At 40.2% G+C, this 24,987-nt stretch overlaps 1 protein-coding gene across 1 annotated transcript in view; it reads left to right on the top strand.

Annotated features, from left to right (window-relative positions):
* The window catches only part of LOC122776090 (cadherin-7-like), a 115,500-nt gene that overhangs the window by 51,598 nt on the left and 38,915 nt on the right, over positions 1-24,987 (top strand). The window contains exons 3-4 of the mRNA XM_044036499.1: positions 2,962-3,256; positions 14,715-14,834. Coding sequence (XP_043892434.1) covers positions 2,962-3,256; positions 14,715-14,834 — 415 coding nt within the window. The remainder of the gene's footprint in view (positions 1-2,961; positions 3,257-14,714; positions 14,835-24,987) is intronic.

Below are 24,987 nucleotides of genomic sequence, written 5' to 3'. Positions count from 1 at the left end.
GCATGCATTTTTTTCTCTGGGGTTGCTGGGGGAATAGTACGCACTGGAGTCAAATAAAACTCCAGTGCTCAGCTGTGTTTCAGCAGCATTCAGAGTTGTCAATTTATATGTAATTGTCTATATTTTTCATGCAAGATATCTCCAATGTTGCTTTTAAAATCCCACTCAGGATATATGCTAAGAAGGTTCCAGGAAGAACCCACATTTGCCTTTAGGTGTCAGGCCAGTTTTTAGTTCTGGAGGTGTGGAAGACGACGGGATCCGAATTGTATATTGAGGTAATTCTCAAGTAATGAAAAGGTGCTTTTACATTAATGAAAATTATTTTTGATTTCTGCCAAAGGACGTAGCTAACTAAGCTTTGTACCGTTAGTCGTTTGGAGTGCACCTTGAACTGAGCTCTGCAATCAATGGTGGCGTGTACTGATAGAGAAATGATTTGGCACAGTGCAACAGGCGCAATAGAGCTCGGGCTTGCAAGTAAGTCAGGGAAGCAGCTATTTCAAAGAGCAAATTTGATAGAAATGTAGCTGGAAACTCTTAGCCCAGCCTTTTCAAATATCACTGGCACACAATGGACGCGTTGATAGGGTTTCACTCGAATCTTTTTACATTGAATTCATCCAAATGAAAGTGCCCATTAAAAGCTTGCTCTGCATGCTCTGCCTTTAACTGAGGCATTGTCATGTTCGAGGTGACGGGGTAAAGATAGATGTATGCACTCTGCTAAATGCTGACAGATAGAAATGGTCCATCTGCACGTCTTTAAATAGCCAACAACGACCTTCCTCTTAGATATATGACAGTTTCTGTGGTCCATCTCGTGTCGAACACGTTATTGAGATTGATGGCCATCAGACAGCTTTGGCTTCAAAGAGGATCATTCAAGGTTGGTTACTCATCGTGGTAATTATGAAGCACGGAGACGCTTTTTTGACTCGTTCAAGGATTGTTTGTCGCAGTTGTTCTTTGAACAGAGGGATTTCAAGACGCCTTGAAACTCGTCACTGAGTTTTAACCCCTCGTTGTAAACATAGTGTTGAACCGTTGTAATTCTGCGGATGTTATAGCAACTTCTATTTATAGTTTGCCTATTCATGTGATACCAGATTTTCATAATGAAGGTTTATACACCAATAAAATGACTAATCTGACAGCTTTTCTCGTGGGACTTGACCTGCGGAACCCAGAGAATGCATCTTGCTATAAGTAGCCTAGTAGATCAACTCCAAGCCACACTCTCTGCTCGTTGTAGCAACGAAAGAAAAATGCTGAAAACATTTGAACTTCAATATACAGATGTCATGTAATACAGTCTGTCCCTGGGAAATGGCACAGAAAATATTCACGTCTGTCAAACCACCTGAGCTCCTTTATTTCCACAGGGCAAAAAGTGCATGAAAAGATGTGCAGCATGGAACACTGCGTCTCGCTGTCACTCCGAAGATAATTCAGTCAGTGCTTTTAAAGCGGTGGTTTGAATGCTGGATGCTTCGCTACCTACAATGTAACCTGACATTAGTATAATTTAAGTAAAGAGGTAAATATAATAGAGGGTTTTCATAAGGCCAGGTGTATAGTACATATTGTTGAAATGTTGGCGCAAGGTTTGAAGGGTTTGTGATTAAAGTTTTGGCAAAAATGTACAATTTACCATGACCAAAAATACCAATGATCAATCCCTGGCGAGAAAATGTGAAGTTAACAGCTCAGTTTGGTGAACGATTCATCATCTGTGAGTTCATGACAAAATTCATTCATGCACAAATGATGCACGCGCTGATCGTTTGATGTGGCTGTCTAACGCACATGATTTGTTTTTGCTCGTGTTGGTTTGATGCACACAGTGTAAATATTAAATATTTGATTGAGAATTTAAATGTTTAAGTATAGCATTGAATATCCATTTATATTAATCTACTCGGCTTATCCTTTGAGGGTCACATTCACTCCTGCAGTCAGTTTAGCGTCTCCAAATATTCTCGACTATAGGAGGAAGCCAGCGTACCTGATATGAAACTAGGCCTCCTCAAGTTGTATTGCAATTCCATATTTTTGTGGTAATAGTGATACAGATCCAATTTTTCTTTTAAACAATCATTACCCTTGCAATGAAAGGGAATTTTAGACCTTTTCATTTCTAACTCTGCTAGAAATGTCAACATTTAGAGCCTCATAAGGTTCCATATCACTGTGTGATTTGGTCGATATCTGAGATCCCTCTCTGAAGCATGAGAAACTGAGCTGGAGGTTTGCACGAGAGCAGCAGTGCTTTCTCAGGTATTGAATATAATAACGGAGAGAATAACCAAATACAACCAAGTTCACCAAGTTCAATGTTTTGTTATTTTAGAATTTTTAGAATTTTTGTTATTTACTTATTTTAGAATCATTTTTTTTGTATTCGTGTACGCATTCAAGTCATTCATTTAGTGTCACCACTAGTGTTAGTTCAGTGGCTCCAATAGATTTGTGATATAAACACTATAGAGATTCAGGTGTTTTAATTAGGCTTTGGGCTCAGCCCCTTATCTCCAATGAAGGATAATCTGAACACTTCAGCAAGAACCAAGACATTTTAGACAATGCTAAGCTTCCAAAATGATGGCAACAGTTTGAGGAAGGCCCTTTTCTATTCCAACATGACTGTGCCCCAGTGCACAAAGCAAGGACTATAAAGACAAGGTTTGATGAGTTTGGTGTGGAAGAACTTGACAGGCCTGCACAGTCCTGACCTCAATCCCAATGAGTACCTTTGGGATGAACTGGAACATAAATTGCGAGCCAGGCCTTCTCGTCAAACCCTTGGGGAAAGTCTTCCATGACGTGTGGAAGCTGTTATAGAACTTTCTATGTATCATTACAGTCCCTGTTGGTGTAATGGTCAGGCGTCCGAATGCTTTTGTCCAAATACTGTAGTATAAGTGTCTTAACACTGACATTGTCCTTTCTTCCTTACAGCTACACTCAGACCTGGACAAAGGCGATGGCAAAGTGAAGTATGTGCTAACTGGCGAGGGTGCCACCTCCATCTTCACCATTGATGAAAACACGGGAGACATCCATGCCACAAAGCGACTCGATCGGGAGGCCCAGGCCTACTACACCCTTGCAGCTCAGGCTGTAGACCGACTCACTAATTTACCCGTAGAGCCAAGGTCTGAATTTGTGGTCAAGGTCCAGGACATCAATGACAATGAGCCTAAGTTTCTTGATGGACCATACTTGGCAGGAGTACCAGAGATGTCACCCTTAGGTAAGCCTCCCCATTTGTCTTAAATGTAATCTAATAACAGCTCCCTTCTTCTTTTTTCCACCATGATCTCACCCCGTGCACTTTACAATTCTTTCCAGCTTTCTCTCATAGTCATTCAATGCATTCGATAATTTTCCATCTCAGTGAATTCTCATCTTAAGGTCACAGGGGACTCAGGAACTTTACAATATTCATTTGAATGTAGCGTGTTCCTTTTGTAAGTCTCAATACATTACATTCAGATTGAGTGCAATTCAAGATACATGAAGTCCCTCTTGTACAGTGCATGAGTTTTACACCGAGACTGAGGTCTCACCAGATAAATCAACATTGACGTGGCATCTCTTCGCCATTGTATTCAGACACATTTACTTTTTTGTGCCCCTCAAAAGCTGATAAATATAAGATCATGGAGGTTTCGTCCCTTTTGAGTAGCTTTGATTTAGCATTTGAACGCATGATGATATTCAAAGATTTACCCACATGATGCCCTTGAAGCTTTTGACAAGACAAGGCAAATGTAGTACATTTAAAAAACCGAAAGCACTCCAGAGATGACATTCTGAGTGTTAGAGAAAAGTCAGACTCGACTTGTAAATCTTCTGGAAATTCAGACCGCACTGTAGCTAAATGCGGCTTCATCACACCTCTTTTAAATCAATGAGTAATCAAGCGAGTGGCAGATAAAATGAGGTTCATATGGTGGGTGGAAATAAACATATTTAGCTCCCACATTAAGGATGTTGTAAACACGCTGGTAATTACAGTTATACCATGAAGCTGGTATATGTACAACTGATGCAGAAGAAAACAATCAAATACTTTATCCACTGTCGTATGGCTTACTCAAAAACACCTTCAGTACATACTTCAAGACAACGATTGTTTCTCTGTTTATGTCTTGCCTCAGCTCCCTCCTGCACGCATTGGCCTCCTCCAAGAGAACTACATTTATTTATTTTCATCCCGCTTTAAATGGATGGAAGATATAGTTTCAACCCTTAAGCCCACAGTGTAATCACAATACCTCACATTATTCCTCAGAAATAGGCCATGCAGTGCTTTCAAGTGAACATTTTGGCGTGAAATACAATAATCTTAATGTCATTAGGGTTCTGGAATGACTTGAAAAGTCCAACCTCCTTGTGACTCTTCAAAATAACAATAACAAGACTTCATGTTGGCAGGCGAGACAGCATCGTATAGCCTAGTGTATCATCCCATCTGTAGTGATGGTATTAAATATGTATAAGCTGAAATTATCTGTACATATTAAGTATTCCTAAGTATAACATGTATCACAGACTAAAGCCTTGCTTTTAGCTGTTTGGGCCTGTAGGTTCCTGCTTCGTCGTGCTTGCATGCTTACGATAACGCTGTTAACATAGTGGTATTTAGCATAGTTGACAGCGTTTACCATCTTGGTTAAGAGTGTAACATTTGCACTAGCAGTGAACACAATGTTGATTTATACTATTATCTCAAGTATTACAGTTTCAATTGATGAAGCAAAAAAGCAGCTAACGTTGGCATTTCCTGCTTCAGACATTTCTTTTATCTGTCTGTTTTAAACGTACTCCTGGAGGAAGCCGTCATATCAGGCCGCGTCTTAAATGCCTGCATGGTCAAGATTTCCTCCAAGGTTTTGAACATGTCATGGTGAAACTCAAAATGTGAGTAAATGCAAATGACCGACAACAACATCCCGGGGCCTTTCGACTCAGCAGGTGTATTAGTAACGCAGCTGCTGTGAAAATGAGTGACCTCCATAGTGATAAGCCACAGTCTGTTTGCTTTACACAGATTCAAGCAAGGCACACAAACTATTTCATCAGCCTGACTTTGAAATCACCAACCTAAAACTCTACATGTTGGTCCACAATTAAAAAAGGGTGGCACTGAGCATGAAACTCTTTCAATATGCTGTTTCATGGTGGCATTAGTCAGCCAGACTCTGTGTATTGTAATGTGAAGCCTGATGCATTTTCGATTTACATATTTATCACCTTACATATGCCAGCATGGTCCTCTAGGCTTAGAAATGTTGATGCATGATGCATGTTTTTAAGTGAGTCAAGAAAACTTAAGGTGCATGTTTTTAGGTGAGTCAAGAAAACTTAAGGTCTGAGTCAGCCTCAAAAGCCAAAGGTATTCTTCCCACTAATTGGTCTCAGGGTTCATGCAAGCCGGTGCTCACAGGTACCTATTTGAAAAATGTCTTCCACTCATTCAAATACATTTCTGACCATCTATTATCCTGCCGTTTCACACTGGCAGTGCTGTAAGCAGAGCAGCACAGACATGTACTTAGCCTCCTCCAGCTCTCTTCGGGGTTTCCGAAAGTCGCTTCAAGCCACGCTGGGAGCTGTGGCCTTAATCACAAGTGAGCTGTGACTAATGGGATGGAGAAAAATAAATAAGTGGATCTTCAACACACAGTAAAAAGGTGAAATGGGCCTTTCATTGGATTTAAAAAAAAAAAAAAAAACTTCACAAACTTTAGATGACTTCAAATCGAGAGGTTGTGTGAAAGATGAATCACATTTATTTCCTCTCAAGGTGCACAGCTTATCGATTATTTCTTAAGACTTCTTCAGGTCATGAACTTTCATAGTCAAATCGCATTCTCCACTGAGAGAATAGGAAATATTCAATATAAATCTTCAATATAAGGACATAGAAAGCAGTATGTAATGGTTTATTTTCAGAAGTGTCCAGGAAAGTGAGTTCTTTTGGGCATATTTAAAACGGATCGTACAACACATGTATTATGTCTTTTAATACATTGGCTTTTTTTGAGTTAGTTAAATAAATGCTGGGATTGGTTCCAGCTTCCCCTGCAACCCTCAAAGGATAAGCATTATGGATGAAATTAAACATGCTACACTTTGGTCTTAAATCTGTTCAACAAATCCCTATGTAGATATGATTGTATAGTGTGAGTTTGGGATTTTAATGTTGTTCAAAGGGGACATTTTTAAGCTAATTTGGTTTGTGGAACCTGCAATAGCAGATGCATTTCGACATTATGAAGCATTGGAACAGAGCTGTGAACATGGCACGGATGATTTATCACTTTTTTAAGCTGATATGACAGACTTTATACTTCCACATCCAGCAGATATGGAACAACCCCGGTCCTCATTTAGCCACTTGCCATGTGGACGTCAACTCTCTTAACTCACTACCTCCTGAGGGAAAGAGGGTTCTCTAGCTGTTAAATGCTGCTGCTGTTAAATGCTATGTTCACCAACCAGTTGTCTGAGTCAGTCTATCAAGTGAAAAGCTGCCTGCAAGAAGCAGAAATGTAAAGTTTTTGGCCAGGGACCTGAAACTATATGCGTATAAAAGTGCTTATTAAGCTAAAGGGAGCTGTGCAGTCTGTTGTGGGTTAATTACTTTGCACGACCCCTTTCACTTATAGAGAGTGTGATCGATTATTAATATTTAATTTTTTATGATAGCTGCTTTAGGTTTTAGGGATGTACCACTGAGTATGCAAGCACATTGTACCTCAGTATATCCATACACAGAGAGCTAAACCTGTGTCTCAGCATCAACACAATTTACAATATGTAAATAAAAATGCAGGGTGCTGTGCTTGTTCATGATAATACTATAATGGTATAAGTGAAATAGCTATGTCATGACATACTGATGCTTTGAAGCTTCACAAAGTGTTCACATCATGTTGTTCATGGCACAACACTAATCTGTCTGAAAGCCAGACCAGCACTTTGGTAACTCTGAATTTCCACCAAACAAAGTGGCAAAATAAAAATCACAAAATTTCTCTAAATGTCTCTAGAAATTAAAATTTTGGGGGAGAGTCACTGGTTTCCAAACAAATGAAACAAGAAGGCTGTTTGAATAAATCAGCAAATGTTGTAACATACAGTATTTGGAAGAGGCCAACAAACATAAAAGGAGTATCAGTTTCATGATAATGCAGGGTAACAAACAGTAGTGAACAGAGAGGGACAGCTACAAGATGCATTCAAGGGAACCCCACAACTCTCATTCCAGGGTTCCCACAACATGGTTTACGTAGAATTCAAGGACCTTTTGGCCCTCAAATTCAAGGACTGAATGTGCTTGACACAGCTTAAGATGGGAGTGCAACCTGTAACCTGAGCGGCTTTGCCCATGGCTTCCACTTTTATTGACTAACAGAATTTTATTTGGTGAGCCAGAGATATTGGAATTTGCATTTCCCAGGCACCACGTCATTTGCTCTCTCTTGATTAACGTTACTCGCATATTGTTCTGCACGGAATCTCACGTTTGTTCTGTGTAGGCCTCGTCTACATACATAAAGCAATGCAGGGCACATGAAACAGTAGGTGGCGTCGTAACAAACAAGGGCTTTGAAGGTTTTTTTTTTCAAATTCACACTTGAGAGTTGAAATAAGTTTATCACCAACCAATGCTGCTGCCACATTGTGGTAAAACAGCCATTTCTATTGATGTAGTATTTTGCTCCAATATGTCTGCAATCATTGATACAACATTGTTCAGTTTTGTATTTAGGTTCATATCATCATGGACATCGTTATCACACATTTCATTGAAATACCAGAGAAATAATAATTTCAGGTTATATCCTCCACCTTCACTGTGTAGACGGAAATTAGTGAAAAACAGAGGTCTTCATGGCCCTTTTAAGACGCTTCAAAGTCAAAATTACTGCAGGAATACAGTGGGAGTGGGAGTGGGAGTGGGAGTCGTTCCAAGGGAAGCAGTGCTTTGCCTACAACACTGGCATGGAGATCTCTGAGGGATTACACAGCCGACTGTCAGCGGGGGGTACAGAGCTCTGGCTTAAGGAACTAGAGGATTAGCGAACAAGAGCTTGGCGTCTCATGTCCAACCCGAGATAAGACAGCAACGGGGTACAGAGGAGGATACATTCACACCACAGGCGCCAAGATGCAGGGTCACCCTCGCCACTTTATTTACTCCGTGAGTTCTATGAAGGTCTTCATCACGAGTTGAGGGAACAACAGAGGAATAATGTATTGCCCCTCTTTGTAAATATCTGCTCAAGGCAATTATCAGTGCAGTAAAGAACAGGGAAGGGCCAAGCACTTCTTGTCCTCAATAATTCCTTTATAGATGTCTTTAAATCATTAATGGTCACAGCCCTGCTCTGCTGATGAATGGGTTCAATTTAGAGGAAATCATGAATTTAATTAATTAAAGTAATTAGAGGCAGAGCTCTACCATATACATGCAGACCTTATGGCCTGGGGATCTCTGAAGGCTTTTGTCTTAATCAAGGCCGGGATGTCAAATAAAAGACAAAAGAGCTTGAGGACAGTTGGAGGTGTGACAATCGTGAGCCTTGGCTCAGTCCCACTGCACAGCGAAGGGCCAAAGGAGTAATCGGAGGGCTCATTACAAGCATAGAGAATGTAATGTCAACCCAAGGCCATGGATCTTGAATTTACTGCTCGCCAGTTCCATAGCCAGCTGTCACATTTCCTGTCTAATTCATGAAAGTAGTTATCGGGATATAAAAGATGGGATAGCTGTTTTAAAAAGAAAGGTGCTCAATTTCAGGGAAGTTGATTCAGCGTAGTGTGTGTGTGTGTCAGTAGTATAATTGTATGCATTTTGGAGCTGTTACCTTCAATGCGGTACATTTGGTTCCGTTTGTGTCAGGGCTGGACTGTAATTCAATAACAATGATGTAAATGTATGTGTAATTTATGCACTATACAAATAAACACTTTGATTTGATTGCAATTTGCCAATACCATGTGAAACTCCATCCATCCATCTTTTACCGATTTATCCTCCACGTGAGGGTGGCAGGGGGCGCTGTGCCAATCTGAGCTGACATAGGGCGATAGGTGGGGTACACCCTGGACAGATCGCCAGTCCATCACAGTCCAATTTTGAGTGTCCAATTTGCCTAAAATGCTCCTTTATATTTTAAATCTGTATATAGCTATAATGTAGCTGGACTTTTTCTTAATACGTCACGTATCAATACGTGATATGTAATTGCATTACATTTTTCCACATTTGTAAAAATCTATCTTCTTAGACATTAATCCATTTTAAAAATCGGGGTCTTACAATTATCCAACATAGGTTGTGAACATTTTGGCCAAGTCCTTCTGTGCCACTAAGAACCCAACATACAAAATACAATTCCGAAATGTGTACCATTATACTTGTAGCATCTGTGTTATGATGTATATATATATATACTTGCCAATTTATTAGGTACAGTTGTGCGCAACACAAATACCAATGCTTTTTCCAAAACTGTCTTTATTTAAATATGGTGTTATGTGTTTAAACCTCATCATTCTCGAGACTTGTTTCCAATTTTGTGTTAGACCTGTCCACCACCATCACAATGATGATGAATCCTAACAGAACCGTCAGCTTTGTTGACAGTGTAAATCTCTCAACAGTATAAGCAGCCAACAAGGCAGAGAGGTTGCACTGTCTTGGGTATAATGAAGATGATACTGGGATTTTATGTAGAAATTCAACAACACTTGAAATAACTGAAAGTTGGCGTCTTTAAAAAAAAGAAAAGAAAAAAAAAAGATAGTTCTGATTAAGTTTTGCTCTGCATTTGCAACTGAATGTCAACTGAACCCATTTGGAACAGAAGGGAGCAGGTGTGACTGTGCATGAATATAATCAACTTTCTCGATAATCAGCGTTCCTGTCTTTGCATACTCATGAAGGAATTTCTGAGCTTGTATTTTTTTTTCTTCTACAAAACACATGTGCAGTATCAGTAAGCGATTTGATGTCAAGTTTGTTCACCTTTGTGCATGTGAGCGTTTAATGTGTGCCACGTCCCTAAAAGCAACATGTTTGCATTGCGAGGGTGCTTTCAGGAATGCTTTTTGTGCTTGACAGTCAGATGCAGCCTTGATATGCAAGTGCCTGCTGAATACCTTTCCCCCCTTTCAGATTAAGCACGCCACATTTATTTTCATTACTGGCAGATGACAGTTGCTCACCCAAGATACAGAACTGATTAGGAAACTTGTTTTGTACACAGCTGTGGGGAATACACGGAAAAAAAAAAGAAAAAAGAAAGAAAATGGTGAAGATCTGATCCATCAAGTCAATGAGGACGGACAAATATTGAAGGGACACAGACAGGGGAAATTGAGAAGCAGATGACAGCCTTGTGGAGCAGAAAGAATCTATTCAAATTTCAGATTGTTCATCAGGTTTTCCTGACATCCAGCTCATCCAGCTGGTATCACCTTTCAGACTGACATTATTGTCAGGACAGGATGTTCACTGGACGCCTGTGAGGGGTGGTGGGGGGAAGGTAGAAAATGAAGCTTTTCAAAAGTCTTCTCCACGCAATTCCACACCGAATGCTAACTTATAGCCTGCTCCTTATATATGAGGTGATTCTATAAGTATCAAGATGTAATGGAGATTGAGCCATATAGCTTGAGCTCACTCTCATAGGGTCATACACTGACCTTGCTGTTTTAAACCACCCGTAATACGAGCTGTCATGGCTAAGAGGCGATGATATAATCTTGGTGTCCTTCTACAACCAGCCTGGTGATAACTTCTCCAGCTCCACCAAGCTCCCCCCCCCCACCCTCCATTATATTGTCCACAGCCAGGGCCAGAGCCTGTTAATTCTGGTTTATGGCCAAAACGGAGGACTCTAATCTTCAATTTCCTTGATCACTTCATTTTGTAAAAGCCTGTAAAATACATCTCATGTCGAACTGTGGGGTTATTCTTTTTTTTTTTTTTATTACGATGTTTGCCTCAAAGTAAAATACTGCCAACTTGTAAGACGCCACACTCTGTCAGATGCAACAATACAAGCTCACTTGATCCAGTATAGGTGTTGTTAGCCATTAAATTAATCGAATCACCTGGATAAGACCTGCTCGAGCTAAATGGAGTTTCTTCATTTTCAAGGTTATTTCAACAATGTCTACCCAAGGCTTCTGCTTTAAAACTTCCAATAAATGAATGAATTTTTGTCATAAACACAACTTACTTACATACTGTATATGGAAATAAGTATAGAAATGAAAGGAGACAAAAAAAACGAACAAAAAAGTAATACACATTATGCATTTCATCGTTCATGTTTGAAAAGGAACTGGAATAAGTTTACACAATAAGTTTTTATTAGTTCCGACTTACACTTTAGAATTCTGACCATGAATTCCAAACGGCATGAAGATTGTTTTACTGAAATGGAATGATGATTTGTTTATGTCAAACCACGGTTTTAATTTATTTAATTCTGTTGTAATTGCCTCCAAAATCTGCTGCGAAATTCTCGCGGGGAACAAAATACATAAATAAATGAGGAAAGAAGAGTGCCATCTGCAAACAAAGCATATGTTAGTATTTTTTTAATACTTTTAGATATCAATTAGATTTGCAAAATAAAATTTAAAAAAATAGTTTTCCGACCCAATACTGACCCCTGAGGTACTCCACATGTAGAACCCAACTCATTCCAATCCCACTGATACTACACCTCTTCAATTTATAAAGATTTTTTTTTCTTTTTGATCTACAAAAAACAACCACCTGTAAGTGTGAAATGAGCCCATGCAGTTGGAGGAACAAGGCTCATTTGTTTTTTACCTTAATGAACGGATTGGCACTGATTGCCGTTGATTATGTTTTTTCATTCTTTAAAAAGAATGTATAGGAATCATGTCTGATCTGTTCTTCCTTTTATTTTGTCTAAGTCCCAGAGGAAGAGTGGGAGCAGACAGTCCTTGACTACACAGAAACAAACAAAGTCAATTGTCAGTAGAGTTCTTACCGCAGTTTAAAAGCAAATTTTCCTTTTGTAGCTGCAGGGATTTTTTGGTTTGTGTTGGGGGACTCTGTTGACCAAGCTTTGTTTGCAGTCTTTGTCAATTTCCCCTTAAAACTGAGGTGATAGAATAAAGTTGCAGGGCTGAACCTAATGATCATTTGCGTTTGTTTTTTGGTTCATAAAATATCCCAAAAAAAAATGTTGTCTTTTATCCTCAAAAAAAAAAAAATCATTTCCATTTACTATGGTGTTTAATTCACAGCTTCTGCCATAACGCATTAAGTCTGACCTACACAATGGCTTCAAAGCTTCTAACATTACTGTACGACTCTAAAAAAGCGTCATCGCATATCTAAATGTGTTCCATAAAAGCAAATGAGCCTCACACATTATGCGAATAAAAATGAAACCTTCCTATCAAAAAGGAAACACCTCCACTTGGTTCAAACCCATAACGAAGCAACAACCTTATAAAAGGTCAAATAAAACAAACTGTGTTTTTAAATGAATACAGCTAGAAGTTACTGTACTTTGACGTGGACTTTAACATAATATTGCAAACACAAACAAACTCCAGAATCATGAGTGATGCACTTTTTTACAAAAGCAATGATGAATAAAAATCTTATCCATGTACAACCCCGATATTGTATAAAGTGTGTCCTCAACATAAAATGGACCAGTGATGAATGAAATCATGTATGACCCAAGATCAATACAGATATAAAGAATGTACGTTGTTCCTGCTTAGTAAACATATTTTCTTCTTCTTTTTTCTTTTTTTTTTCATTCACAGACAAGATTTTATTAGAATATTGAATATATACGTAAAGCTTCTCCACCCGGTGAGACTAATAACAAAAGACAGCCGCAGAGAACAAACTCAGAACACAGTAGCAGGTGAAAACGTTCATAATTGAGTCATGTGTTTGTATAAATGTTTGCATTTTCAGCCACCGTTTGGATCAATCTCCATTTAAACTGCTATTTATACTACTTAGCAGCATAAATCACTTACCTTTTAATTAAGCTTTTTTTATATATAAATTTAAGACGTTTGGCCACAATTAAAGTTATGTTAAGGATTATTTCTTGATAATGATTCAGTGATTTAAGGAAATTGTTCTTCATTTATATTTTCCATGCACATTACATCCATGTTCCTGTTTAGTTTATAGTGTTCTTTACCACTCCTTTTACTCTTTAAAAAGTAGCAACATCTATTTATTCAACTGGATCGTTGCATCAAAGCAGCTGATCTGCTTCTCACTGGGATTTTAACAGAGCCTCCAAAAAACGAACAGCGCTCAGGATGCGACTGCAAACTTGGTAACCTCTGGGGTGGACTGTCGAAATACATAATTTAGTTTTTCAGGGTTACCATTTCCCTCCTGCAGATCGATGTCTGTTTTGAGCCATTAGTCGACAAAATGGACTCCACCGTCTGTTTGTGTTATCAAAGATTCTGAGAACAAAAGACGGGGGTTAATAAAAGAAAAGGGAATAAAGGAAAGGGAAATCTTTTCATCTCCTCGCCGAGCTTTCGAATCATACCAGTTTTATTGAGCTCAAGTATTACAACACAAAGGTACAGTGTCCTCTTCAGATATTGTTGAAGGACAAAAAAACAGTCCTAGACTCTTAAACCAGATATAATTGCAGTACTAATTCTATGAGAGTCATAATAATTAAGCGTTTGTTGCCTTTTTTAACATGCATTTGTAGGTCGTGGCACACGTTTGGCTGCTGGATTACTTATCAACAAGATTGAAGATATTAGAAAAGGATTCTGCTAAGTGATCAAATGATCTTCAGAGGCTCAGAGTTGCTATTGAATCCTTAACCCTCAATGCTCACACGGCACAGATCTGTGCTGCAGGTGCACCATTGGTAAATTGAATAATACACAACTCTTTCTATGGACATCATGGGTGTGTGTGTTTATAGGATTGTATATATATATATATATGTATATATATATATATATATATATGTATATATATAGATAGATAGGATTGTATGTATATATATATATATATATATATATATATATATAGATAGATAGATAGATCTTATAGGATCACATCTTCAGTCTTTACAAAATAGACATTTTTCTTTTATTTTTGTTCGTAAAATCGAGCCAAGCGCACTTTGAACTTTTACGTATTTCCATATTTCACAAATTTAATCACAGATGAATTTTAATCACTTTTTGCTCAGGTGTGTTTGCATGGTTGGTGAAAATGAAAAAAAAACATTTTTCATGAGATCACCTGTAGGTTGTGCTGAAAAAAACGGTATAAGATGCTCCATATTGCACATTCCTATATAGCCTGTACACTGTATATAGGTTTGAACACAGTAATGGAAAAAAGCAGCGTGTTCTAAGGGTTAAGTAGAATCTGTAATGACAGTAAGTGTTTTTTTTGTACATATCAGATAGGTTATAATAAAAATGTATAACAATGAAACAAATAACCACTCACTCAGATTGTTTCCTGCCACAGATGTTCCATTTTCATTGCCCCACCCCCCCCTTCGCCTACCTTCAAGTACAATTTGTCACACGCTCATTTGATATGATGACTATTTCCACATTTAGCCCTGTTTGACGTGGCTCCTCGATGTTGTCTTGGTAACTAAACACAGGCTTTCTGCCCACAGGAACCATGGTAGTACAAGTGGCAGCCACAGATGCAGATGACCCGACCTATGGGAACAGTGCCAGGGTCGTCTACAGCATCGTCCACGGACAGCCATACTTCTCAGTGGAGCCCAAAACAGGTGGGTTTGACACTTCCTTAGGGAAAAAAAAGGAAAAAGAAGGAAAGTGGTGAAACGAGTGCTGATTTAATGTACATATATTGCATTTAAAATGTCCTAAACACACTGACTCAATCAAACACATACTCCCAATCAGAATTGAATAACACTTGAATGAGTGTGATGACAGTTGTCGAACTGTAATGCCAGTTTTGAATTTGAATGAATCATCAGGGAGCTTTGTGATTTTTGAGTTTCCAGTAGCACAATTAGACAGAATCATTTCGCGTGGACGCAGGAATGAACTGATTGGACGCTGGTCTTCCCAGGTGGAGGTTGCCGTGACCTCGCAGCCCTTTTTTATTGCCTTTCAAATTTGACATGGAGGTTGACTTGGACTCACTGACTCACAGTTTTGATTGAACATAAAGTTTGTGTAAAGTTTCATTCAACAAGCCCATCGTTGTTTAAGGCTATGAAGAAATGGGCAGACTGAAACTGTGTACAACCACTGTCCTGTTATTAGTTATTAGTAACCATCCGCCCAACAATCCCTCACCTCTCTCCATCTTAAGCTACTATCTCCCTGTCTCTCCTATCTGACTGACTGCAGGCAAGTGACTCTTTCGCACAGATGATTTCCAGCGGACACCAGAAGTAAACAAACTTGTGTTTAACGGCGTTTAAATTAGTTTGTTGCGTGTTAATTGCAACAATTAACGCATTAACTTTGACAGCCCTATGAAACGGTGATATATAAGGAAGTACATCATGCATTTGGCAACCCCATACACAAATGTTGGATTTCTATATATGAAATATATCTACATTATAAGATAAAAAAACAGGCTGTGACATAATGACGTAAAACACACATGGACATATTATTTCTAATCTACTGTATATTGTGTTTTTCTCATAGGATTTTTACTTATATCATACTGATCACTTTATTAATTACACATGCTGGTCTGCTTGTTAATGCAAATATCTAATCAACCAATTGCAAGGCAGCTACTCCATGCATTACGGCCAGGTCAAGGTGACTTGCTAATGTTAAAATCGAGCATCGGAATAGGGAAGGACGCTGATGTACAGTAAGTGTGATTGTTGTGTATTGAGTATTTCAGAAACTGCTGAGACTTCTGGGATTTTCATGCACAACTGTTGGATTTGCAAAAGAGAAAATATCCAGTGAGCAGTGAAAACACTTTCTTGTTACACAGTGGTTCACAACTCATGAACGGCAATAGTTATGTGAATAACCAGTCGTTACAACCAAGGACAACAGAAAAAAGATCATGTCTGACCACACAACATGTCAAAACCTTGAAGTAGATGGGCTGCAGCAGGAGAAGACCACCTCTGCCATTTTATTACGTGTCCTCCTTCCCTAATAAAGAGGCTGGTGATTGATTATGTCATATATTACATTTCTGTATTGGTTGCACCTGTCAAGGCAGCAGAACTATGAAAGCCTAGCTCCTAAATTACCCACGGTGTGACTGCTGGTAGTTTAATCCAGGTGTGTTATGATAGTAATGGGTAATTCACCCTCAGGATTGCTGGCCTCAAGCAGTGAGTTCCTCCAGCCTGAGTGCACATTGCCCAAAAGGCATTTAAGCAAATCATAAGGCTGTTGGAGCGATATTCCACTTTTTTTCCCCCCGTACCCCAGTGAAGAAACGGTTTCGGAAACAGTCGTATAATCTACTCGAGACACATTTGTCAAATCACCGCACCAAAGCAAATGTAAGCGAGTCGATAAAATAAAACAAGTGCATTGGTCAAAGTGGCACCGTGGATGCACAGATGTATTTGACTATGCATTAAGTAACATGTAAGAAATCATTCAACCGCATGTGTTGTGCGTGTCACGAGCCTTTGAGCTGTGCGTTGAATTAAGTTGGGTTTTTTTTTCCCTATCAGGCTGATGTGAACTCGTCGAGATGAAAACATGCTTTCATTCGACATTCCATTTTCTGTTGCTTTTCTTTATTCACGATGCATTAGCAAAGAAACATTAGACCGGACTATTAAACTTTGGAGGAGGTTTTTTTTCAAAACCGAGCCGATGAGGCGAGCGCGACCTCCACCTGCTCTGCGACTTTTCCCTTGAAAAAGAACGTTTAGAATGAGGTCTTATATAAAATGCATTTGTAGGAAACAGTGCGGGGAAAAGAAATGCATAAAAGGGTGACGCATTCATGTAGGAGCCACCTTTCAGAATTTGTCAGAAGAGCTTTAGGTTTACAGTCAACAAATCAACTGTGCTCAGCTGCACCCCCAAATTGTCACAAACAATATAAAAAGTGGGAATTAAGCTGCTGGAGAGGATTGGAGTTTGTCTGTTGACCTGTGGGGTTGACATATCTTGATAAGTACAGCGGCAGTCCTCACTACATCCTTATTACCGGCTCATTAGCCACTGCCCCACTGAGGCTCGGGCCACTCTCGCCAAAAAAATTGAAAAATACGAGGCCATCCCAGAAAATTAGGCTTCATCCTCTGCTTGGAGAGGAGCGCACGCACACACACGCTGGGATTTTATGAATGTCGTTCTGGTTCATGAACCAGTGAAAGCCACTGCAATGCAGGGGCTTTCACTGTGTGCTGTCACACTCATGCAGACCGGAGAGTAAAAAGGGACACGCGATGACAAAATCTTCACGTTGACCTGTGAGGTCGACCGTAAACGAGCGTCGGAGAAAACGTTACGCAAATCACAAGAGAGGAAATTGCCTCACGCTGTTTCAGCGTTTTACGGATGTGGCGTGTGTCTAAGGAGGGAGGAGTAGATGTTGTGAGCGCCAGAATCGGAGCACACTTAGCAGCGAAGCCCTTCACACTTATCACAGAGTTGCTATGTTGTTTTTGTCCCTTTCAAGAAACCTTCGACTAATGAAGCCTCCTGCTGCAGCTTTCATTTGGGAACATTCCCATGTTTCCATGTTTTGGGGGCGAACATTAACATGGTTTATCCGCCGTAAATGACAGGTCCGCTGGGACTTCTCCGAGCCTGTGCATCTTTTTTTTTTTTTTTACGCGAAGGATTCCTCAGAAGCTAAAACTTCACTCGACCAATTAATGCTTAGTTTGAATGCACCGCTCACCTTCCCTCAGATAAGCGCGAGGTAAACGATGTACTTCATTGGTTTTTGCTCCCGTTACTTTTCTGTGACGAACTCAACTGTCCATTGCTGAGCTTAAGTGTAACATTGGTCCTTTGAAATGATAGCAAATCCCTTGTGCATGTAACGGCATCGCTAAAGCGCCCCATTTGCCCGACTTAACATATTCATTGTGTTTGCACAAATTCATTTTAAGCAGCAGTTTCGACAAGGACGTGGATTAGACACACGTCACCTGGAAAAAGAGACTCACTGGCTAATCCAGAGGTGCAGTCTGGAGTTTGTCGGGTTCGTCGGGAGTCGGTTTTATTTAGTTTGGTACGAAATTAGACCAGAGTGTCATCAGCATAGCAGCGGTAATTGAGACTGTGGTAGAAAAAGAAAAGTTAACCAAAAAGGTATGTGAATAAGCATTAATATGTCGTACCATAGCGATTCCTGATTGAACATTTTGCAGTTAATGTAGATTTATGCAATGGCGATATCAGCGCGGCTATTTTAAAGAGCACATTATAGTTTGATGAATTATGATTGCGATGCATCTCAGGCACGACTCGGCTGCATAAACTGTGTAAATAAAGATTATCTATTCATTTGCTTATTCATTACGCCTGTGAACATTGTGGCGATAACAGGAAATCAAGCACTCTGTGTGAACCTTTTTATTGTTTACTGCAAAATCAATGTGTCACCGCCACTGGTGTTTTTATCTTAATGCGGCGGTCTAATGAGGACGACTCCTGCAATTAGTGCAATTTGGAATGTCTTTTGGCATTTGTGAATTAACTAATATTTGTCAAACAACAAATCTCGGAAAGATACGACCCCTCACACATATTCACAGAGAGCATGTGGGGGTGGGACTGATACAGAGAGATGTTTCTCCGTTATCATACTCACATAGTTGAGCCAATCAAGTCACTCAAAACAAAGCATTATTTCCTAATTGAAATTTATATAATGGAATAGCCTGTTGGACTTAAATAAGGACTGTTTTGCTGGCAGCTGGCACTTCTGTTTCTAATGCCGGGTTAGAAACCTCCTGACAGCCATGCAAAGAGAATCACGACTGTAAATTAAAGTTGAATAAATATTTTATATTCTGCCTCTCACCTTTAAACCTGCACTGATTAAAGCAGCAGAAACAAGCTGGCATTTAAAATCACCTACTAAGCCGACGCAGTTAACGTTGTAGTTTTTCCACATGACTCTCAAGAAAATTTGAATAGAACACACGTAGTGGAGAGGGGCGAACAATGTAATTAGCAAATTGCAAAGGCTGCAGTTTCATTGTTCTATTATTACTATTATTATTATTTTTATTTTTTTGTTTAATATTCCACATTGTTTTCCAATTTAAAATGCAGTATATTAAAGTTTGAGATGACTAAATGTGAGCTCTCCTCCGTGCATTAGAGCACTGTAGGTAATATTTTTGATAGCATCTTATGTGGTCACAATGAATATTGAACTGTATCCTCCATATGAGGGTCGCTGGTGCCAATCCCAGCTAACATAGGGGAAGGGGTACACCCTGGACAGGTCGCCAGTCCATCACAGGGCCACATAGAGACAAATAACCTTTCAAACTCACACCTACGGTCAATTTAGAGAGTCTAGTTTGCCTAATCCCCAAATCTGCTCGGAAAACCTAGTGAAAAGCCACACAGGGAGAACATTCCAACAAACAACAACCCGGGTCTTCTTTCTGCAAAGGCAAAAGTGCTAACCACTACATCAATCACATATTTGACCTTAATTGTTCAGATTTCCCTTTAAAAAGCTCCTGTTCCTGCATTGGAAATGCAGGAAAAAAAACAGCAGATGTTGAGTCTGGACTCTCAGCAATGTTCTTTTAATTGTTGGTCTGATTCCTCCTGCCCACATTTCCTTGACCAAGATGCCGGACCCTTAATTGCTCCCAATGTGTATATGAAAGGGAAAAGCCGAGCTTCAAAAAGGCATCTGCCCAGGGTTTTTTCAGCTTTAAGGGTGCAAAGTTGCTTAGTATAGCTTTAATCATAAACCTGTAAGCACAAAGAGAAATCCCACAGTGGTGCTTTTTTCCTTGCGACGGGTTGGTTTATTAACCTGTCACAAACACACACACACACACATACACACAGACACACACACACCTGAATGTGCACCCAGATGCAGCCCTTGGGCCTCTGCCAGAGCATCGTCTGTGCGCTGCCCATCTCCACCTGACCACGACTGAACTGATTATACCTCGCTCTTTTTTCTATTGGGTTAGAAGGCGACTGAGTCTTATGGCGAGGAGACACAGCGTCAGTGTGGGAATTGAACGGCACGGATGATCGTCTCCATGTGGGACTCGGCGCAGCAGAGCGCGAAGGCGCGTTCTCTTGTTGGACAGAACTAAAGTTAATACGAAGGGTGCTTATGGAACATTAGCTCGAGTGTCGGCGCGGAAATCCTGTAGGCTTTTCCAGCAGCATCACGACTGCCTCTTTAAATTTACAGAAGTTTTGTTGATGTTTTCTCATAGATTTTTGTTTTCAACTTGTTGTGCCTTAAAAAAAAAAAAAGAAAAGGCGTGAGACACAACTGTAATTGAGAGAAATATTAGAAAGCGTTTGCTCGGTTACCTTCGTCTTCATCTTCATTTAGTTGCCTTTCAGGAGAACTACCTCGGGGAAATAAAAATTTATGCTTCTGAAAATGCTCTGCTGCTTTCTTGTTAAAACCAAGATCCTGTTGTATCATTAACTTTTAATACTGCTGCTGCACCTTCTATAAACTCGCCACTGATGTATTTCATTTAGAAATATTTATTCAAAGTTTGGTGATCCTCGGTTAGATAGCACATACTTGTTTAAGTTGATTCAGATTTTGGCCACGAGAACCTAGAAAAGTAAGGCATTCATTTTAGTAATGGGATGATATCATGATGACAAAGGACTTACAGTACCTTTTATTAGGAAAATCCTAAAAAGTATTTGGTTCTAAATTGTTTATTAATGCTGCTTGATAACATTGTATGTCAGAGTCTTTTCAAGAGTTTTAAGAGTCCAGTATGTAACATCTAGGAGGGTCTATTGGCAGAAATTGAATATGTTATCCATATGTTTGTGTAAAGTGTGTAATCAGTTTAGAATAAGCTTTTTATATTGTGTATTTTAGGCCATGTTTTCCCATCCACAATGTGCGTTTCTCATTTTGAAGTGAAAGCTTACTATCTTGCATGACTATAGCCCAAAGTTTACCAAAGTCTAGACTTGACCACATTATGCTTTCTGGTAACCTGAAGGCCATGTTTGTCCTTGACATACTTGGGAAAGAGAGGAATGAGTGAAGTCGTCCTCTGTTTGTTGTAATCTGCAGTCTCGTCATTAGATGTCACTAATTCCCAAACACTGGATCCTTAAAGCATCATTTTTTACAAACTCAGTCATCAAAGAATTTTTCTTTAAGTCTGTCACCATATAAAACAAAACAAAAAAGAAAACAACCTCCATCCGTTGCCTAACAAAGACACAAAATTAGGAGGAGAAGGGAAATCCTATCAAAGGTCTTAAGGTCCTGGTATACTTCTGCGCACAGTGCACGTGGACCCAACGTTTTTGGTAAAAATACTAATAAATGAACTAAAAAATATCAGCAGGGATAAACAAACAAACATGAGTAATGATTAAAAAGGTCGTACTGATGAAGCAAGTCATGCAGTGTCTATCAGAAATTTCTAGAAGTGGCGTAGAATGGATGGAAATCTGATCACCTGCCTCTGGGCGTTCAATGATCTTTCACAAAGTTTGCACTGGCACTTGAACTTGAAGACGCAACGCCACTGCTAATCAGAGCGAGAGCCGACATTTACTTAAGTGATGTTCAAACAGCCTTGCGTGCCTGCTTCATACAGACCCCGTCACGCTTTTGTCAGACCTGCTCAGCTCAATGAGCAGAGTGCATACTCTCACGTTTGTCATTAGGCTAAGTGGATTCTTCAAATTCCAAGGTTTCTATTTGAAAAGCTTTAATAGGTAATAATTGCTCACTAGAAGCGCGCCGCGTTTCATTTGCAGTCGACTTGCGATGTTAACCCGAGCAACTCTCTGCTCCCTGCCCTACTTTACGGTGTAAGTCAGTGAAGTCAGAAGACGTGACGCAGATGTCATCGTAGAGCACCAGACTGCTTACGTTTCCTCTCCCTTTAATTCATGTCGAGCTGTCAGTGGAAGTGTGGCGTCCTCGGAGCCAAAGAGAGACAGTGACTTTGCGTGTGTGTGTGTGTGTGTGTTGACGTTTGTTTGCATCATGACACCATTTTCCAGTTTTAACATTTTCATCACAAAGGAGTTTAGCAAAGGATGCGCGCGCTGAAATGTGTCAGTTACAATGACGCGCAGTGAGCTTGTCTCGTTTGACTTGCCTTCTGAGAGATGAGAGAGCAACGCATCGCCATCTAAAGTCTACACGCATGATATTCTGGTGTGTTTTAGTCCCAAAAATCCTTGTTTAATGTTTCATGTCTCTTGTGATTCCCCCGGAGTTTCTAGCGAGAAACGGCTGTCAGCCAATCGGAAGAGACTGTGTTGTTGTTCTTCTTCTTCTTGTCGTTGTCTCTTGGCATTTTCAGTAAATAATTACGAGATAATGATGTAGCTTGTCACTCAAGATGACTTTTATGATAATACCATTTAAATGAATATTAATTGTCAGTCATTAAGTAAGAAAAATTGCAGTGTAATGTGCTAAAATTGGCTAACATTAGCTGATGGAGGTATGGCAACGCCTTTACAGGGCGACGTAATAATCCAGTAACAATGTATTTCAATATGATTTTCTTCAGTATTAAGAAAATGCCACAAAGAAGAATATGTTAATATGAATTATCGAATATTTTACGGTGATAATAATCATTATCGAATGTCTGTTACCTTTTTCTTGACAGTGTAATCTTTATTTAAAGATAAGGAGGATTCTGGGGTATTTTTTTTCTTAAGTCTTCCAATGGAAATAGATTCTACAGGTGTTAAACGTTGTGTTCGCCTTTAGATACTGCCTGCGAAAGGGACCCCATTGTTTGTGTTAGATGTTAGCGTCGAACACATTGTCAATACCATGTATCTTAACGTGGCAGTGAGACACAAGCTTTTCCGGCCAGAGCCCAGGATTGAGTGTTGTGGGATGAGCGTCTTTGCGAGTTACTAATTAGTCCCATTTGCAGCACACGCCTCAGCCATAGCGCGGGGTGACTTTGACAAAGTGCCTGGGCTGAAATACACTCTAAGCTCCACACTGCAATACTGCACGAGCGATTAAGTGGTGGAGGCCTAATGGTCAGAAGGGGGAGGAGAAACGCGTCTGACCCAGTGTTAGTTGGCTAGAACCCTGGCTCTCTTTCCACTAACAAGTCTCTTTACCCAGCGTCTTAATCCCAAATTGAATCTGCAAGGTGCCCTTGGGAAAAGTACTTAATCCTGAGTAGCTCAAATAATTTCCAAGTGATGTATAATGTCAGGAAAAATACATGCGTTTCACCACCAAAAGGTGTTCACGAGACTGTACATGTTTGTGATATATAAATTGATTGATAGCCTGCTGTTTGGTTTGAAGGTGAGCCTGGAATGAGAACGCTGTTAAGGACTGTGTTCTAATTGATGGCGAGGCTCAAGGAGGTTTTCAACAGCTGCTTCCAGCTCCGTACACCTTGGTGATGTGGCAAGTCCTTTAGAGACAATTATCCACGCTCATTAACGCAGCTGAGCGTGCATGCTAACAAACCTCAATGGCTGGAATAACAAAAGGAGGAATGTCGTCGGTAGGAAGCGCATGCATACCTGAGTGAGAGGATTAATTACGCTCCGAAGAGGGTATTTAAGATGTGACACGGTTTGGCTCCCGAAACCACACGTGTGGCTATGACTCGGGTGATGGAAAGCCGGACCGACTGAGCTTTGTCTGGGCCTGAGAATCTAATTAAACTGAAAATGCTCAAACAAAAGAAAAGGCCACTTCCAATCCCTTTGTACACAAAACGCCGCTCTGACTCAGCTCGAGTGGAAATTTTCACACGCCGGGGTCAAAAGGGGACCTGATTGCTGTGATCGGCCTGCGCTTAACATATTACCACGGCCTATTTTTATAAGTCACGTGTGCTTTCCTTTACGCCCGTCTCAAAAGCCGCGAGACGCTGCTGCTGCTGTGGCGCCGGCAATAAATCGAGAACATTACAGCTGAAGGCTGGATATAAATCTAGCTGCCTCCTGCTGTTCAGGCAGGTAATATAGAGAGGAGGGGGCAGTTTTTTTTTTTAATTCTAATCACAAACAACACACTTCCTTCCAGCTTATCCAGCTTATCTCTCCATATCTCTTATATATCTAATATATAAACATAAAAAGGGACTAGCCATGATGTTGAAATAAAAAGATATATATAAGACTGATCATGCACTACACTGAAGCCAGTAACCTTTTATATAATGTGGCAGATCAGTGCAGTGACCCGTGTGACCTGTGATTACACCATGATCCTTTGAATGTCACTTGGTAATAAACTACCTGGGATGGAGGTTTTATTCCCTGTTTGTATGGCCTGTTTTTGTGTTATGGGATCTATTCCTTATAAGTGGACCGCCCGAGGGTTTCGGCAAATCACATAGCACACCCTTCATGTTTGAGTGTTCATCACCTTCATCAGTACCTCTCATAGCTGCGCGCGGTGCCAGAGGGTTTCCTCCAAAGTCTGCACTTTTTATTCCCGTCTTCCAAAGACAAATGTCAACTATCTGGGCTTTAGCAGGGAGCATGGCCCTCCCGTCTGCCGCCAGTGTTGTGGAGACAGCTAGATAAATGCATGGCTACAATGCGTCTGGCTTGCACCGGAGGCAAGGAGTCACAGCGCAATACGAGGCCACGCCGTTACTCTGACAGAAGGATTTTAATCATCGCCTCTCCCCAGGAATGACACCAGCGCCGCACGGGGTAACAGAGACAAGAGAGCGAGGGGGCTGGCACCCAGCAGACAAACAACAGCCTTTGCAACATCGCCGTGTGGATTAGCAGCGTCGCTCTGAG

The sequence above is a fragment of the Solea senegalensis genome, linkage group LG1 (assembly GCF_019176455.1).
Source record: "Solea senegalensis isolate Sse05_10M linkage group LG1, IFAPA_SoseM_1, whole genome shotgun sequence".
NCBI classification, from domain to species: Eukaryota; Metazoa; Chordata; class Actinopteri; order Pleuronectiformes; family Soleidae; genus Solea; species Solea senegalensis.
Note: the sequence above shows the minus strand (reverse complement) of the source record. Positions and strands in the feature narration are given on the sequence as shown.